Source organism: Cetorhinus maximus, chromosome 1 (assembly GCF_964194155.1).
Source record: "Cetorhinus maximus chromosome 1, sCetMax3.hap1.1, whole genome shotgun sequence".
Classification (NCBI taxonomy): Eukaryota; Metazoa; Chordata; class Chondrichthyes; order Lamniformes; family Cetorhinidae; genus Cetorhinus; species Cetorhinus maximus.
In genome coordinates, this window is record NC_135879.1 from 67,035,926 (window position 1) to 67,053,127 (window position 17,202).

Sequence of the window (17,202 nt, forward strand, 5' to 3'; positions counted from 1 at the left end):
GAATGGACTCTCTTTGTCTCTCTCTGTATGAAAGGACTCTCTCTATGTCTCTCAGTATGGATGGATGCTCTCTGTGTCTCTCTCTGAGACTGGTCTCCCTCGGTGTCTCTTAGTGAGGATGCACTCTCTCTGTGTCTCTCTGTGTAAATGGACTCTCTCTGTGAGGATGGATTCTCTTTGTGTCACTCTGTGAATAGGCTCCCTCTTTCTCTCTCTGTGAGGGTGGACTCTCTCTGTGTTTCTCCATGAGGATGGACACTCTCTGTCTCTCTCTGTGAGGACGGACTCTCTGGCTCTCTGTGAGGATGGACCCTTTCTAGGTCTCTCTGTGATGATGTACCTTCTCTGTGTCTCTATGAGGATGGAGTCTCTCTGTGTCTCTTTGTGACAATGCACTCTCTCTGCGTCTCTCTGTGAGGATGGACTCTCCCTGTGTCTCTCTGTAGGAATGGACTCTCTCTGTCTCTCTCTATGAGGATGGATACTCTTTGTCCCTCTCTCTGTGTGGCTAGACGTTCTCTATATCTCTGTAACAATGGACCCTCTCTGTCCTGCTCTGTGTGAGAATGGACTCTCTCTCTGTCTCTCTGTGTGGATAGACTCTCTGTCTCTCTGTGTGGATGGACTCTCTGTGTTTGTGTGGATGAACTGTGTGTATGTCTCTCTCTTTCTGAGTGTGTGTGGATGAATTGTGTGTGTGTGTGTGTGTGTGTGTTTCTCTGTCTCTCCGTGTGTGGATGAACTGCGTGTGTATGTCTCTCCATGTCTGTGTGTGTGTAAATGAACTCTGTGTGTGTCTCTCTCTGTGTCGATGTGTGTGTGGATGAATTGTATGTCTCTCTATATGTGTATTGGGTGAACTCTGTGTGTGTCTCTCTGTCTCTGTGTGTGGATGAACTCTCTGTGTGTGACTCTCTCTGTCTATGTGTGTGTGGATGAACTGTGTGAATGTCTCTCTCTTTCTCTGTGTGTGTGTGGATGAACTGTGTGTGTGTGTCTCTCCCTGTCTATGTGTGTGTGTGTGGATGAACTCTCTGTGAGTGTCTCTCTCTGTCTATGTGTGTGCAGATGAACTGTGTTTGTCTCTCTCTCTCTTTCTCCTTGTGTGTGGATGAACTGCGTGTGTCTCTTTCTCTGTGTTTGGATGAACTGTGTGTCACTCTCTGTCTATGTGTGTGGGGATGAACTGTGTGTAAGTCTCTCTGTCTATGTGTTGGTGTGTGATGAACTCTGTGTGTGTGTGTGTGTGTGTGTGTCTCTCTCTCTCTGTCTATGTGTTTATATGTGGATGAACTCTGTGTGTGTCCCACTTTCTACGTGTGTTTGGATGAATTGTGTGTATGTGTGTGTGTGGATGAAATGTGTGTTTGTGGATGAACTCTTTGTGTGTGTTTGTTTCTCTCTATGTGCGTGTGGATGAACTCTGTGTGTGTATGTGTCTCTCTGTCTCTGTTTGTGGATGAACTGTGCGTGTTTCTCTCTCTGTCTATGTGCCTGTGTGTGGATGAACTCTGTGTGTGTCTCTTTCTGTCTCTGTGTGTGGAAGTGTGTTTGTCTCTCTCTCTTTATGTGTGTGTGGATGAACTGTGTGTCTCCCTCTTTTTCTATGTGCTTGTGTGGTTGAACTTTCTGTGTGTCTCTGTCTACGTGTTTGTGTGGATGAGCTGGTGTGTGTCTCTCTATGTGTGTGGATGAACTGTGTGTGTCTCTCTGTCTGTGTGGATGAACTCAGTGTGTGTCTCTCTATGTGTGTGGATGAACTGTGTGTGTCTCTGTCTGTGTGGATGAACTCAGTGTGTGTGTATGTGTGGATGAACTCTGTGTGTCTGTCTGTGTGTGGATGAACTCAGTGTGTCTCTCTATGTGTGTGGATGAACTGTGTGTGTCTCCATGTCTGTGTGGATGAACTCAGTGTGTGTGTGTGTGTGTGGATGAACTCTGTGTGTCTGTCTGTCTATGTGGATGAACTCAGTGTGTGTGTGTGTGTGGATGAACTCTGTGTGTCTGTCTGTGTGGATGAACTCAGTGTATGTGTGTGTGTGTGGATGAACTCTGTGTGTGGATGAACTGTGCGTGTCTCTCTGTCTGTGTGGGTGAACTCAGTGTGTGTCTCTGTGTGTGTGGATGAACTGTGTGTGTGTGTGTGTGGATGAACTCTGTGTGTCTGTCTGTCTATGTGTGTGTGCATGGTGTATCCTCTTTCTCTCTCTCTGGATACACTGATGGCACTGACGCCTCAGCTGAGGTTTCCAGTCCCGCCCAGCACGCGTCCCGCAGTCTCCCAGTGGAACACTCACCGCCACCAATGGCAGGCGCCGAAATTCCGGGGACAGCCAATCACTTGTTGTGTTTCGGTGTCCACGCGCCGGCCTGTGATTATAAAAGGCGCTGGGAGGATGGAGCTGAGAGATTGTAACACAGGCTCATGGACAACAGAGGGGAACATCAACCCCTCTCATTGACTGAGAGAATGGCCTCCGAGTCCGACAGCAATGCAAACTTCTGCGACCTATCCTCCCTCAAAAGGGGGGATCTGTTGGAAGTGTCACGGACACTATTCACGCACTATGGCATTTATCTGGGGGATGAGAAAGTTGCTCACCTGATGCCCGACATCCTGCCCTTGTTTACCGACGACAAGAAGCTGATCCGGGACGTGGTGACCAACCAGCGGCTCATCCTGGGCGTCATCTCCAGGAACGCGAGTATCAGAGTGGACTCGGTGGAGGATTTTGCCTACGGAGCCTGCATTATAGTGAACCACATGGACGCACTGTGTAAGAAGCCGGCACTTCCCAATGAAGAGGTTGCAAGGAGAGCAGAGAAACTGGTGGGAAGCACAGAGTACAGCCTCTTGTGGAACAACTGTGAACATTTTGTTACTTACTGTCGATATGGCACCGCGGTGAGCATCCAGACTGACAAGGTAAAGTTGGATTACGTGCTTGTGGACACTTTGGATCTGAACGTTATCCTTCATGTTCTGTATCTTTAAGTTTCTAGCATAAAATGTGTTTTAATTCTTGCAAATCCTTTTTTAAGATTATAGTCTAGGTTACTAATTTGGATCAGCATGTGGTTGGGTTTTAATTCAATTAAGTTTTGTCTATTCCACAAACGGTTGTGGTCTGGGGAATCAATAAAAGACTCTCTCTCTACAGTAAGTACAGGTTTTCTCTTGTAAATGTAATTCAAGATTGGCAAATGTTTTCATTTTAAACTTAAAGTATATGTACTCTTAAAATGGCTTCTGAAAATATCCTTGAATGCTCCTATTACCGGTATGTACGAATGCCCTCCGAAACGTCTGCTTTGGAGTCAGCGGAAACTTCGTATTGACCCCAAATGAGCAACAGAGACTAAGTGGCAGTGCAAGCACATGGTGCAAGCTCCTTGCTTTCTGCTCAGAAAATCCGTGCTAGTTTTAAGGTAGGTCTACAACACCGTGTCAGTTCTTGTATCAATACACTTTTCCAGGCCAGGCCAGAGAGTAAGTTCCCCCGCCCCCGGTCCGCATCTTCAAATGAGTAAATGCGAAGATCTCCTTGAGTATGCCACATGCAAAACATATTTTCCAGAGAATAGCTGGGTTGGCGGCCAGCATTGGTGATCGGTATTGATCATTTAAAAAGGGCAAGAATTTCAAAGTCAGTTGAAGTCACCAGTAACAGAATGAAAGCAAAATACTGCGGATGCTGAAAATCTGAAACAAAAATTTCTGGAAAAACTCAGAAGGTCTGACAGCATCTGACCTGAGTTTTTTTTCAGCAATTTTTGTTTTTGTAACAGAATGGTTTGGCAAAAAGCAATTGATCTGCGTTGGTGCTTCAATAAATATAAACCGTCTCATTCCGACACAGGTCGAACTTGTACTACGGCAGAACATTATCTTCCCGAGCTGCAACTTTTTAAAAAGTAACATTGTGTTTTCCTGCATTTTTCTCCGTACAATTGCAGGGCTTAGTAGAAAAACGTATTGGATTTCTGTCTCTTGGTCTAAATCTTATTGTTCATTTCTAATGTTAATAAGGTTTTCTGTGAAGTTTTTAGTTGCATCATTTTGTGATATTCTTGGACTATTAAATGCAGTTTGGCTATGTGACCATCCAGAGGGGGGAATGATCCGACTAGGGTGTTGCTATTCGGTATCCAACCTTGGACCAAGCAATACCCTTTGAAACCAAGCTTTGGACTTAAGCAGCAGAGTCACAGGCTCTGAATTCAATGACCATTGCATGGGATATACATGTATACGGGACACAAACAGGCCATTCGGCCTAACCAGTCCATGCTGGTAAAAGCAAAATACTGTGGATGCTGGAAATCAAACAAAAACAATGCTGGAACAACTCACCAGGTCTAACAACCATCTGTGGAGAGAAAAACAGCTAACGTTTTGAATCCATATGACTCTTCGGAACATGCTGGTGTTTATGCTCCACTTCAGCCTCCTCCCATCTTTCCTTCTCTAAATCCATCGCCTTCTATTCCCTTCTCCCTCAAGTGCTTTTCTAGTTTCCCCTTAAATGTATCTGTACTATTTGTGTCAATCACTCAGTTCCATATTCTTAATGCTCTTTGGATGAAGTTTCTTCTGACTTCCCGATTGAATTTCTTGGTAACCACCTTATATCGATGGCCTCTAGTTATGCTCTTTCCCACAAGAGGAAACATTCTCTGTCTGTATCCTACTCTTATCAAAACTTTTTTTTAATTTTTAAAGACCTCTAATCGGTCTTTCAGCAGCCTGTCGACCCTCTCCTGATATGAATACTCTAATTTCTGGTATCATTCATGTACATTTTCTCTGCACCATCTCCTGTGCCTCCACACAGTTCAAGTGTGGTCTAACCAAGTTTCAACACTTTAGTGCAACGTCTTACATTTCCATTCTAGTCAAGAAAGGCTTGCATTCATATAGCACTTTTACAACCACCAGTTGTCTCAAAGCACTTTATGGTCAATGAAGTACTTTTTGAAGTGCAGTCACTGTTGTAATGCAGGAAACACAGCAGCTAATTTTCACCCCGTGAGCTCCCAGGATTAGTGGTTTGATAATGGCCAGATAATCTCTTTTTTGTGATGTTGATTGAGGGATAAATATTGGTCAGGACACTGGAGTTAACTCTCCTGCTCTTCTTGAAATAATGCCATGGGATCTTTTACATCCACCTCAGTTTTACATCCCATCTAAAAGCTCTGACAGTGCAACGCTTCCTTGGTATCATATAGAAATTATTCTAAGGGAGGCCTTCTGAAGAGTGCGTAAAAGCCTGATTAGAGTTCCTAAGAGTTTTTAGCAAATGCAAATTGGTTCCATACACAAGTCAACCACTTGTTTTTTTCCTCACCTGGTAATTCCTTTTATAGGTAGCACATAGTGTTGAAATTTGATAACTTGTTGGTGTTTACTACTTTTTAGGATGTTTGATTATCACTGGGTCAGTTTTTTTAGCTTTTGGATTGCCTTTGGCATTTTCACTTTGCATTGGAATAATGTTGCAGTATCATCTCTTCCCACAGCAGTCTGTTTACAGATGCAATTTCACAGTAGGAAGCACATTTATCATCTTAGGAATGTTCAAAAGGAATTCCCATCTATGAGAAAGATATGTACAATTGCATGTGGGATTTGCTCATCCCAGAGTCATATTTGAAGAGATTTGCCTCTTTGTCTAAGAAATGTGCCATTTCCTTAAACAGAACCTCCACACAAGTTCCAGTACATGGAGCTATTACTACAACACTACATTTGTGACCAGGTCCTCCCAAGCCATGATTGGATACATTTTCAGCCCTATCTTTGGTAGACTAACTCATCAAACAACCAGAACTTTGTCAGGAAAAAACACTTAATGGAAAGACAGCAACAGCACTTTTTTTTTCTGCATCAGGTTTTTAAGATTCATAGTGCCCCATTGGTTCACACATGCCTGTCCAGTTCCCTAACAGCAGGAGAATAGAAAAGGATACTGCATGGTGCTGGACCACAAATTAAATCATACAAATGAATTCACAATACCCTAAACAGCCACAATTCCTTCACTTTTGTGGCAATCTATTGCTTGTTCAAGACAGTAAGGAAAGTGGACAATCCTTGTTAGATCAAGGATAGTTGCTGGCTATTGACACTATTTCAGAAACCCATAGATTAATGCAGAACAGACTGTAGCTGGTGCCTCTACCCAGATTCCAATGGACCATCCCATTTTCATGCTGAAGCAGATATGCTGAGATGGCTCAAGTCATCTGTCTGTGCTTATTTCAAAGTCATTATCCAACAAGGAGTAGCCATGGGCAACCAACTGCAATTTAACTGCTGTACATCACCATTAACTCCTTTAGCTCTCACCTTCTGCCTGAGTGAGGTGGTCTCAATTTATTCTGGGTCAAATTTGGACAGACTGACAATCATAAAGTAGTGGCTCTAAACTTTGATTTTAGCACGTGTGGCTCCAATTTCTAATGGACCCATTTTGGGGCTGTTTTGCAGTAAGGGCAGGAGGGATTACTTATTTAAGTGGAGAATAACTCTGAAGCCAGTTTGGGCTAGGAAGCAACAGTGATTTATATAAATGACCTGACAATTGTATAAGCCAGTTTAATATCCACTTGATGTACACATCAAATTTGACTGCAATCTTTTGTTAAAATTACTATCATATTGGGTGAACATTAAGTCCAAGATTCAATAAAACTGCTAAAAATATTTTCAGCTTCTTAGGGGCAATTCAGTTTTGTTCTGGAGACCTAATTAAGTGTGGAGTGCTAGAATAACCACTTCCAGGACCCAGAAAGCCCTAACCAATTTCTAGAATGTTGACTTGCTGGTTGAATTATTATTCTACCTTTACATCTATGCATTTAATTTACTGGTAAACTAAAAGACTTTGATGCAGTGAACCAGATGTTGGAGTTTTGTGATCCATCCCCATTACATTGAATGATATTCTTTCACATCTACATGCTGCCCCTCAGCAACATCAAAGTCAGTTACTACCTGTATGCTAACAACATCCATCTCCATCGACTCTGGAATCCTGCACAGGTGTCTCTAAGTGATCAAACTGCTTGTGCAACATCAAGTAAATATTGGGAAGACCAAAGCCATTGCCACTTAGTCCTGCTACAAATTCAGTTCTTTAGCCACCAATTCAATCTTTCCCTAGCAACTGACTTGAGGTTGAATCAAACTGTTCACAAGCTTGGTATCATTGGACCCTGAGATGAGTTTCCAACCACCTATCTGTGCCATCACTGACCACCTCTGTATAACATTAGCCAATTCCGCTGATGTCTTTGCTCATCTGCTACAGAAGCCCTCATCCATGTCCTTGTTAGCTCCAGACTTGAGTACTCCAGTGCATTCCCGGTCGGCCTCACCAATGCTGCCATCCAAAACTCTGTCCGTTCCCTTACTCTCACCAAGTCTTGTTTTCCCATCACCCCAGTGCTTACTGACATACGTTGGCTCTTGGCTAAGTAACAGCTAGGTTTTTAAAAAGTTCTCATCTTGTTTTCAAATCATGGCCTCACTCCTTCCTATGAATCCTCATCCAGACTGAAACCCTCTTTTTAAAAAAAAAAATCCGTATTCTTCCAAATCTGACCTCTTGAACATCCCTGATTTTAATAGCTCCAGTGTTGGTGTCTGTGCCTAGGCCCTAAGCTCTGGAATTCTCTTCCTAAATCTGTCTCTTGACCTCTCCCTTTAAAAGCCACCTCTTTGACCAAACTTTGTCATCACTGTTAAAATCTTATATGGCTTAGTGTTAAATTTTACTAATGTTCCTGTAAAGTGGTGTGGTATGTTTTGCTATGTTAAAGGCACTACATAAATGCAAGTTGTTCGCTTACAAGGCTTTCAAGGTGATATCAAGCGATATTAAAGTTGAAACAAAACTCAATTGGTAGGTAGATAGTTCCTTCTGGAACTAACTAAATATTCAACACATTTTCAGTTGGTATTTGTAACTAAAGAGCTGGCTTAATTGAATGTGAAAAGGTTAATGATATTATTATTTAAATTAATGCAATGTAACATGAGGTCAGGGGCTGATCAGCAGCTCTGACCTTTTAATTAGACATTAACTAATATTCATCAAAATGGTGGTTACTTTGTCATTTCAGTCCTTTTTTTGCCCGAAGTTAATGTATAAACATTTTAAATCAATTTCTATAAAACTCAAAAGGGTGAATTCAAAGGTTAGTGTTTTATATTTAAGAAAAAATTCAGTACCTTGAAGCTGTTTTTATAAAAATAGATTACATGTTCTCAACTGTCTCTGGACTGCATGCAATAATACACATTTTTACAGTACCAACACAAAAGAAACGATCATACATGGTTGCACAGTTCCATATATTAGGGGATTCTTGGTGACCAGGCTGGGGTCATTCCTGGTCTGGGTTTGTCATACTTTGGAGGATGCTGATATTGGCCATAGTGATACGTGGGCTAAGATGTGTTGCTGTAAAGCTAACAATCTCTATTGTCATTGTGCATTAAGTTTGTCTCAGTAGGTAGCCCTGGGGCTGAAAGTGTTATGGGGGCCTCTTCTGATTTATGAAGTTTACAATTACATTTTTTAAGAGTGCTGATGACAAAGGAACTGGTTTGTATTACAGTTGTATGAGGTAGTTGACCTAACAGTGCAAATAACCAGACTGCAGAAGCATTCTGGTTTCAAACATTAAATTTGACTCCACTTTCTGTTGTACAGTATCTTCAAACAAGGTGCTCTGATGACTTAACTATTCAAGTGTTTTGGCAATTAAAACATGTTACTTCTCGACCTATTTCTTTTGTGGAGGCATGGCTTCACAGCCACTGGAGACCCTTCACAATTTTACTTAAGTAACTGCTTTTCAACTGTGATCCAATATGGTGACTGGTTGAGAAATTTTCAATTATCTACTGTATCATACTGATACTGTTGTGCATTCACACTTCCAGTAGCTGTGACAAGATGGTATTGGGGAATGAAATACATCACTTGGTCAGCAAAACAATTTTGGCATAACCAAACAAAATGGATGATGGGAAAATGAGCTATCGGTGGAGTAACTAGAAGCTTCATCAGAGGTGGGTTTTTAAGGAGGGTTTTGAAAGAAAGGGAGGTGAGAGGTACAAGAGGTTCAGGGAGGTACTTCCAGAGTGTAGGGCCTGGACCACTTATATTCCTGTAAGGAATAATGCTTCTTGAACTGACTGGGAATGGAATGAGTCAGAATTCCCAGAATTTCAGAAGAGGTAATGGCAATCTTAGTCATAGTCCAGTAATTAGAGCACATAATGTGGCAAGATGCAGCAAGTCAACTATTTTCTTTGTCGCACTTGAGCCAGCATAAGGTATGATTTAATGTTACCTATTTTTATAGCATAAATCTAACCGCAGGGTTATGAAGTAAATGCCCCTCCTACAGTATCAGGTTATAATATACAATTTTTGTATAACCAAACAAAATGGATGATGGGAAAAGGAGCTATTAGGTGGAGTAACTAGAAGCTTTCCCTCTGGACCCAAGCTCTGCTGTTTCTTGAGGATCGTCTAATTTTGCTTTTGCCTCTGCTGTTTACACCCCTACCCACATTTGTTCTGAATGGGGTCCTTCTCTGCTCCAAACCTGACTTGAAAGCACTTTATTGCTGGCCACCTCTTTTGCAGCAATCCTAGGCTCTAGTCCCTGGAGATGCACATTGCTTCCCTTGCTACACACAAAACATTATCCACCATATCCATTAAGTTAAGATGAGGGATAATTTTTAAACCCATCTTTTTTCTAGGGGTACAGGCCAGGGAATCACTTAAAATGGAGCATTTTGTGTGAAACCTCACTCTCATTGTAATTGAACTGGTCACCATTTTAACTGCCCACTGCATTTGGGTGGCAAAGGGGCCTCTTAAGAAGCAGGCATGCATAAAGTTTCCTCTAATTTCTCTTTGCTATGCAGTCTGCTTGTTTCACTGTAATTCCTCTAAGATTGCTGTGCATGAGTGCACCTTAAAGGGAATGCTGGTTGTTTGACCTTTTTTTTGTTTCCTGCACTGTACATTCCAGATTGCTGCATAGCTGCACCACCCACCCTGCTTCCTACCCCTCAGCTTGAACCAAACATTTTGTGCAGGTGCCTCATAAATTTATTTGAATAGGACTCCTATTATGTCAAAAGCATTATGGTTGCATTTAACTTGGCCCTGAGCAGGGAATGTTCCCTCCAAACCCCTTGTTCTGGACCCTTCAATCACCTGAAGACTGTTTCCATCAGGGTGTTTCAGGGTGAACCTATGCTGCACCCAAAATTCTGGCCTCAACATACTTTTCTATAAGTTGTAGCCTGAACTGCAAACAGTACTCCAACGGTGTTTTTGCTACTGTATGCTTAAGTATTTATATCACCATTATATCTTCATTTTCTATTTTATACCTCTTGTCAAAAAATCTAATTCCAGGAGTTTTGAATATTGCACACTTTAGATGCTGCTTTTAATATTTTGTAAACACTCACCTCTCAATCCCTCTGAGCTCTTCCACAGTATCCCATGAATTCCCCATTCAAAATATAGTTAATTCTTGTTTATCACTGCCCAGAATCATAATTGCTTTTTTCCTTGCTGAGATGTGCTACCTATTTTGAGTATTCTGTCTAATCACTGAACCTCCTTATGCTCCTTAAGGGTGGATATATTAAGTCAGTGGAAGTGATGGGGACAAATTGGGAGCAGGCAAAGCAACTCCTGAAATTTGGAGCATATTTTGCAAGAGTTATATCGGCTCCTTGGCATCATTTTAGCTGAAAATGTAGACTACTGTGGTTTGGTTGAATTACTTAAGGATGTTACTATGACAAATGGCTTGGATTCAGAACAGTGGACTGTTCTCTTGTATACAGGGCAGCAGCAAAGCTGAAACCAATGCTTTAACTGGTGCAGTAACTTGTGCTAAATGCTTCAATATGTAGCATTTAATTTATTCCTATTTCTTTGAACTGTGGGTTTTCTGTGTTTCACTGCTAGACTGAGTGTGTCCCTTGGGGCACAGTTACCTGGCTAACATTCCAGTCATTATACAAATGGGAGTTCATGGGGTTTTATTTATTTCCTTGCTACCTCATGGAAGCTTTCAGTTTATAAAATTTGTTTCTGATATGACAAACTTTTAACCTTGTTTGCATTTTTGACTGGAGCTCATAAAGAAGCCTTTTGGTGAACAGTCTTGGTTTATGTTCATCCACATTTTAGAAGGAAACCACTGCTGTTTTTCTGGGGAGAAAAAAAGCCTTCAGACACTTTCATGTAATATCAAGGTCCAGGAAATCAATGAGTGCCAGATATTTTATCATAAACTTGCAGCATGGAAGGAAGTTATTTGGCCCATCGTGCAGGTGCTGACTGAGGGAGCTGCCTTTTGTTGATTTAAACCATGTAAGTTCCTCATCCTCCAGTACCTGTCCAACTCCCTTTTAAAATTATTTGTGGAATCGGCATTCCAGATCCTGACAACTGACTAAAAATGTTCTCTTTCCCCCTATATATTTTTCCTATTTTGAATCCATGGTCTTTAGTTATTAATCCATTCGAGGGAATATTTTTCCCCTACTTACTCCAATAAAACCTCTCGGATAAACTTCTTTTTGGTCACCTTGACCTTCTCTTAAGAGTCCTAACAGTCCAATGTTGTCTCAAGGTGAAGTTCTTCATCCCTGATAACACCCTTGTAAACCCCTCCTGTACCCTTCCTAAAGCTTTTAAGTTTTTTTTCCTGAAGTGCGATGTTTAGAATTGTCCATAATACTCCAGCTGAGGCTTAACCATTTATATAAAGTTCTAGCTTGCTTTTCTATTCTGTTCTTCTATTTAGAAACTCAGTCACTCAGATGCTTTTTAACCACCATGACACCTTCTCTGAGGATTTGTCTGGGGTTCACAAAGTTTCTTTGCTCATGTACACTCCCAAGATCATGTCACTTATAGTAGTGTTTTCCATCATTAGTCCTCCTAAAGTGTACCATTTCATTCTTCTCTGCACTAAACTCCATCTGCCACTCCCTGGCCTTTCCATCGTTGTATCTGTTTTCCTGAGGTCCTCCTCATGATCTACTTTACCCAGGTTTAACCATTCAAAACCATACGGTGGCTAAAGTTAATACCACACTTAGAATGAAATAAAGAATGGTCAATAATTTTAAGTATGAAATCTTTTGCAGCAGAATTGTTATTTCATGCATCTAACTGTACAGGTTTGAGCACTTTCTGACTTTTCTCTGCATTCTGAAATGTGGGCAGATTCATAATGCTGTTTATATTCTCAATGACAAGACCAGAATCAGAGGTTCCAATGGGGAAGATTTATTCTAGTGCTGGTTGCAAAAGCAGTTCTGACTCTGGTGAGCTTTAATGTAATCAAGCTGGCCCTAGTGCCTCCAGAGGTATAGGAGGCCCACTCTAGCCAGTGAATTCTCCTTGTACTGCATATGGCACTTTAATTCTGATCTTTTGACCTAACTGTAGAATTTAATTTCTTTGGCCTGTATTGATCATCTATCAATATTTGAAAGTCCATAGTTGGAAACAGACTGACTTTTCTACCTAATTGCTGGTTTAATACTAACCAGCAATGAGATGAGCTGATTGCCTGGCACTGTGGGTTGTTTTGATGAATATTCATTCATAGCAGCTTCTGCATGGAGCCAGCCTAATGGAGGGTGTAAAAGATCTGGCCAGTGGGTCAAATTTAAGCAGATTTGTGCACTTAAAGCCAAGTGTCTACATATGAGAACAAAAAATTTGTTTTGGCATTTTTTCAAATTTAATATATCAAAAACGCATCAAGAAAAGAAGTGAAAAATGCAATGTGAAGGCACAAAGCTGATTCCGTGGGCAATTGAGGGTATAATACTGCATTCCAATTACTATTAGCTGACAAGATGTTCTTGTAGCTGTGTGGTGGATAAGAGGGTTTCCCTACTTGGCACTAGAGGATCCCTTCCCAAGAAGACAGCAGCTCAGCAAGACCAGCAGAAGGTGGTAGCTAGGCTCCATATTGTGCACTACCCATGTGATCTTGGAGGCTTGGAAGAAGATTGCACATTGTAGACACTACCAAATTGTGCTCAGTAGTACCATTTACCAGGAGATGACCTAAGTATATGTACCTCAATGTTTTGCTTGCCAACTTGTTCCGCATTTACTACTTGCTCATGCTAAACCTTCATGCAGTTAATCTTTCATTGCATTTTGTGTATGCATTTTGTGTATGCCTATTTTTCAGTAGACCCTACAAGATGCAGAGTAAATCTGAACTTGGTTATGCATTTGTTTGTCCTCGAAACAAATGTTACTATTTAGCATTTCAAGGCTTTTTTTACAATGAATCTTTTCTACCTTATTAAATATGTTTTCACTTCTTATCCCCTAATCTCCTGAAGGCATTAACTCTTTCCTGTCAGTACTGTGGTACCCACCTCTGTTTTCTTGGCGCGGCCATTCATCATTTATGAACCTTGATGAAGTGTATCAACTGGCTACTCAGTTGTAGGGGCATCACTGCCAAGCTCAATTCTCTCCTCTAATGTTCTCATGGGCATCAGGAACACTGTTTCCCTTGTCTTCCCTTTTTCAACAATTCATCCCTCTGCAGCAGCTAAGTACAATTGTAGCATTCTTACTATTGCTTGAGTAGATAATCTAAGAAGCTGTGGCTGAAACCGGAAACTTCTGCTCCATAAAGTTCTATTACTCACTGAATAAACTTGCAGGGTTTTTGAGGAGCCCTTGTGCACAGTTGGTTCAGTGTCATCACTGGCACTCAGCCATTGGAGTGACCTGTGGTGTGTTATAAGCAACACATGACTCCATTATACTTCAGCTCTTTTTTTTTTAAGTCACCCTACAGAGAATTAATTCAATGGCAACTAACCCTTGTTGAAATGTGGGTACAATTGGCTGATCTCATGCAACTGATGGAGATAGCCCTGCCTCACTGACATGGACCATCTGTTGCCCAGGTAACACTGGCAGATGAATGCAAGCAGTTGGCTAGCAGGGAGCTCACTTTCTTGTGAATGGACTCCTCTATATTGTTCCATGGCTTCCTGAGCAGTTAATTGCATTTACCAAATTGTTCTGCTGATAAATGAGAAACTCCATGTGCTGCACTCGATTGTCCCATTATCATTAGTTGCTGTGGGACCAGTGTTCAGTAGTAAATTTGGAATATTGAACAAGTAAGCTGCTTCCTTCCCTGATTGTTTGAGACTTTCACTGTTTGTTGTTCAAGTTGGTTAACTTAGGACTACTTTCAGCTTTCCAGTTTGGTCTGGAGGTGGTCTTTGTGTGTGGATTAATAAATGGAGCTAAAAGTTGTCTTTGGGTTTTCATACTTTAATGTTTCTAAGTGGATGAACTCTTCCTTTAGTACTACTTGGATGTGGCTAAACTCTACAAACGCTACATTTTCTAACTAAGATGTGAAGCAGGAGACAAACTGCAACTCAACCAAATAGTTTTATTTGGTTGAGTTAGAGGAGATTCTTGAGTTATGGAAAATATTAACAATTAAATCTAAGTCACACAAATCAGCCTGTTTCCAAATAATATGCCATTTAAACACATTGACATCTCCTCAACATCAGTGAAAATGTGACTCTTTCAGATGGAGAGCATGGTCACCAAAAGCTGTTGGTAAATATTTAATAGTTGCATCCTTGCACACTAATACACCAACAAATGGGTCCATGTTTTGGCTAAAGTGAGATTGCACAAGTGACTTTCTAAGGAGTTCCTCACCTTGTCCAGGGGGTGTGGAAATTAATGGTCAAATTAATTGTAGATTTCTTGAACAAGGACATTTTGCTCCAGGTGGTCATCTCCTAATGTAGAAAAGTGAAGGTAGTATCACATTTCTATTACTTAAATAAAAGACCAGATACCATCAGCTACTCAATATTCCACATTTGACTTCTAAGTAGAGTAAATGATTTCATAACAGATGTTGTTTTACATAACTTGTTTATTCCCTTGTCTATTTTTAATCTCTTTAGAAACCTATCCCATTATTTATTTGTAATGCTGCATGCCAATTTCATTTAACACCTTAGTTCAGCCAACTCACTCATGTTTCTAAAATAACCCTAATCCAAACTGATGCCCTTGGTTTTTATACTGATTTTTCCCTTTTTCTTTAAAACTGGCCACCATTCCTGAGGTGTTCACTCATACTTAACACCTCTTCCCTTGTAAGCATACAAACATACTGGTTGAGGAACGAGTCCTATGCACGCTTTAGAAATTTCATTTCCTTTTCATTTTTTTACCCTTTGGCTGTCCCACTCAATGAGTTCCACTGAACTTTTATTTCCCCTTTTTTTTTGCCGTGGTAACTAAGTACGATTAGAGAGGCTTTCCTCACAACAAACGGTGGCTGAATTTGTATGCTGTTGTGTTTTCAGGCCTAGTCGCAGATATAAAATCTTTGCCATTTAATTAAAATGCAAGAATTACGCTTGGACAGTATTCAGAACTCGCTTGTGTTCCCTCTGGTTCACTATAGCAACTAAGTAGTCTAATCAAGGGCAGCCAGACTCTCCACATCAGTGAGTAAATTTACATGGAGTTTAAATAATCCATACTGTGATACTGTGGTTTTTAATAGAATGTTTGTTTGGGTTCTAATTTACTGAGTTTGGAAAAGCAAAGTAGCCTAATCAAGGGCAGCCAGACTCTCCACATCAGTGAGTAAATTTACATGGGGTTTAAATAATCCATACTCTGATACTGTGGTTTTTAATAGAATGTTTGTTTGGGTTCTAATTTACTGAGTTTGAAAAGCAAAGAATGCAATTATCAATCATGAAAAATATTCCTGTGAACAAAGGAACTGCACTAGTTTTTTTTTGATATTTTAAATTCCGTATGAGCGTTACAAGTAACATTACTGGACATTCAATAAAGGCAGTGTCATACTTAAAATTGATATGGCTACTGTAGATTAATCTACAGCAGTGTTTTAAAAGACTTCCCAAATACTCCTAGATTTGAGCACACAACAAACATTAAATTGTAGGCCTTCAAACTAGGATCCCTGGACCACAGTGTCCCAAGGGGATCTTGTTGGGGGATGGAAGTATTTGTTGACTTGTATTTGTTGACTTATTTTGCTGCATATTGAAAATAATACTTGGCTCAATAATAAGACTTTATCCACATTTTGGAGGCTGCATTGTCCTTTGGAATTTAATCCTACCGTGACCTTTTTTTTTATAAATGCAAATGTGCAGAAACATCCATTTTAGTTGACCACTTAACTTTGTAAATTTGAACCTAAGCTGGTTCTGTAATTGTCATAGTTGAACCTTTTTTAGTAACATTACAATTTTTTGTTTTTCAGTTCTGTGAAGCAGTGAAGACTATAATCCGGGACCAGAGGAGCGTTTTTGTCACTGCTGCATTAGGACTGGCTGGGATTTTTTGTCTGGGCTTTGGGCCCTCCACCACTCTCCCCACAGTCCTCATACCATTCTTCCTATGGATGGCTGGCTAATTTGTGCAGTGGCCTCAAATGTAATGTAAATATGTGTTATAGCTTACCAATTATTTACAAAGAGGAGGAATACAATTTATAAATGTTCATCAGTTTCAGAAAAAATAGTTGGCCTTTTTGTGAGATGTAGCTCCATCAATACACAAAATAAAATTGTATTGGGCTTACTGTGTAAGCCCGTCTGACTTTTTAAAATGGAAATTTTTGTATGGAATGGACTCCTAAAATCAAACATTTTAATGTAACTTTCTTACTTTATAACACTAAAGATGTACTATATTTGAAATCTTGAATACTTGCTTTGGAAATGCACCTACGTTCTTGCTTTAACTTGCATATGCTAACTGTTCAGTTTCGGCCACACAGCATCCTCAGTGGATTGAATGTCCAAATGTGTATTTGCTCACAGAACATTAACAGTTCTTTTTTAAATTGGCATCTATAAATACTGTGGGTCCTAAAATATTTTTAGATTAAGAAATAAAACACTTTTTTTTAAAAAAGGACTTTATTAGTAGATTTATTTTATCTGCATGCATAACCTGCACCCCACACAATGTCTATGGTTAAATTACATATATAAAGTGGTCTCCAATTCATAATTAAAATTCACATCTTTTGAACAGAGCAACAATTGTGCCAGAAGAACTAAGCTCACCA

General features: G+C 40.4%; 1 protein-coding gene across 1 annotated transcript; it reads left to right on the forward strand.

Annotated features, from left to right (window-relative positions):
* Nucleotides 1-1,575: 1,575 nt before the first annotated feature.
* On the forward strand, nucleotides 1,576-17,048 carry LOC144680583 (lecithin retinol acyltransferase-like). Its single transcript, XM_078541737.1, has 2 exons — nucleotides 1,576-2,926; nucleotides 16,390-17,048. Exons 1-2 carry the CDS (start codon nucleotides 2,426-2,428, stop codon nucleotides 16,540-16,542), a joined length of 654 nt encoding a protein of 217 aa, XP_078397863.1. The 5' UTR covers nucleotides 1,576-2,425; the 3' UTR covers nucleotides 16,543-17,048.
* The last annotated feature ends 154 nt before the right edge of the window (nucleotides 17,049-17,202 follow it).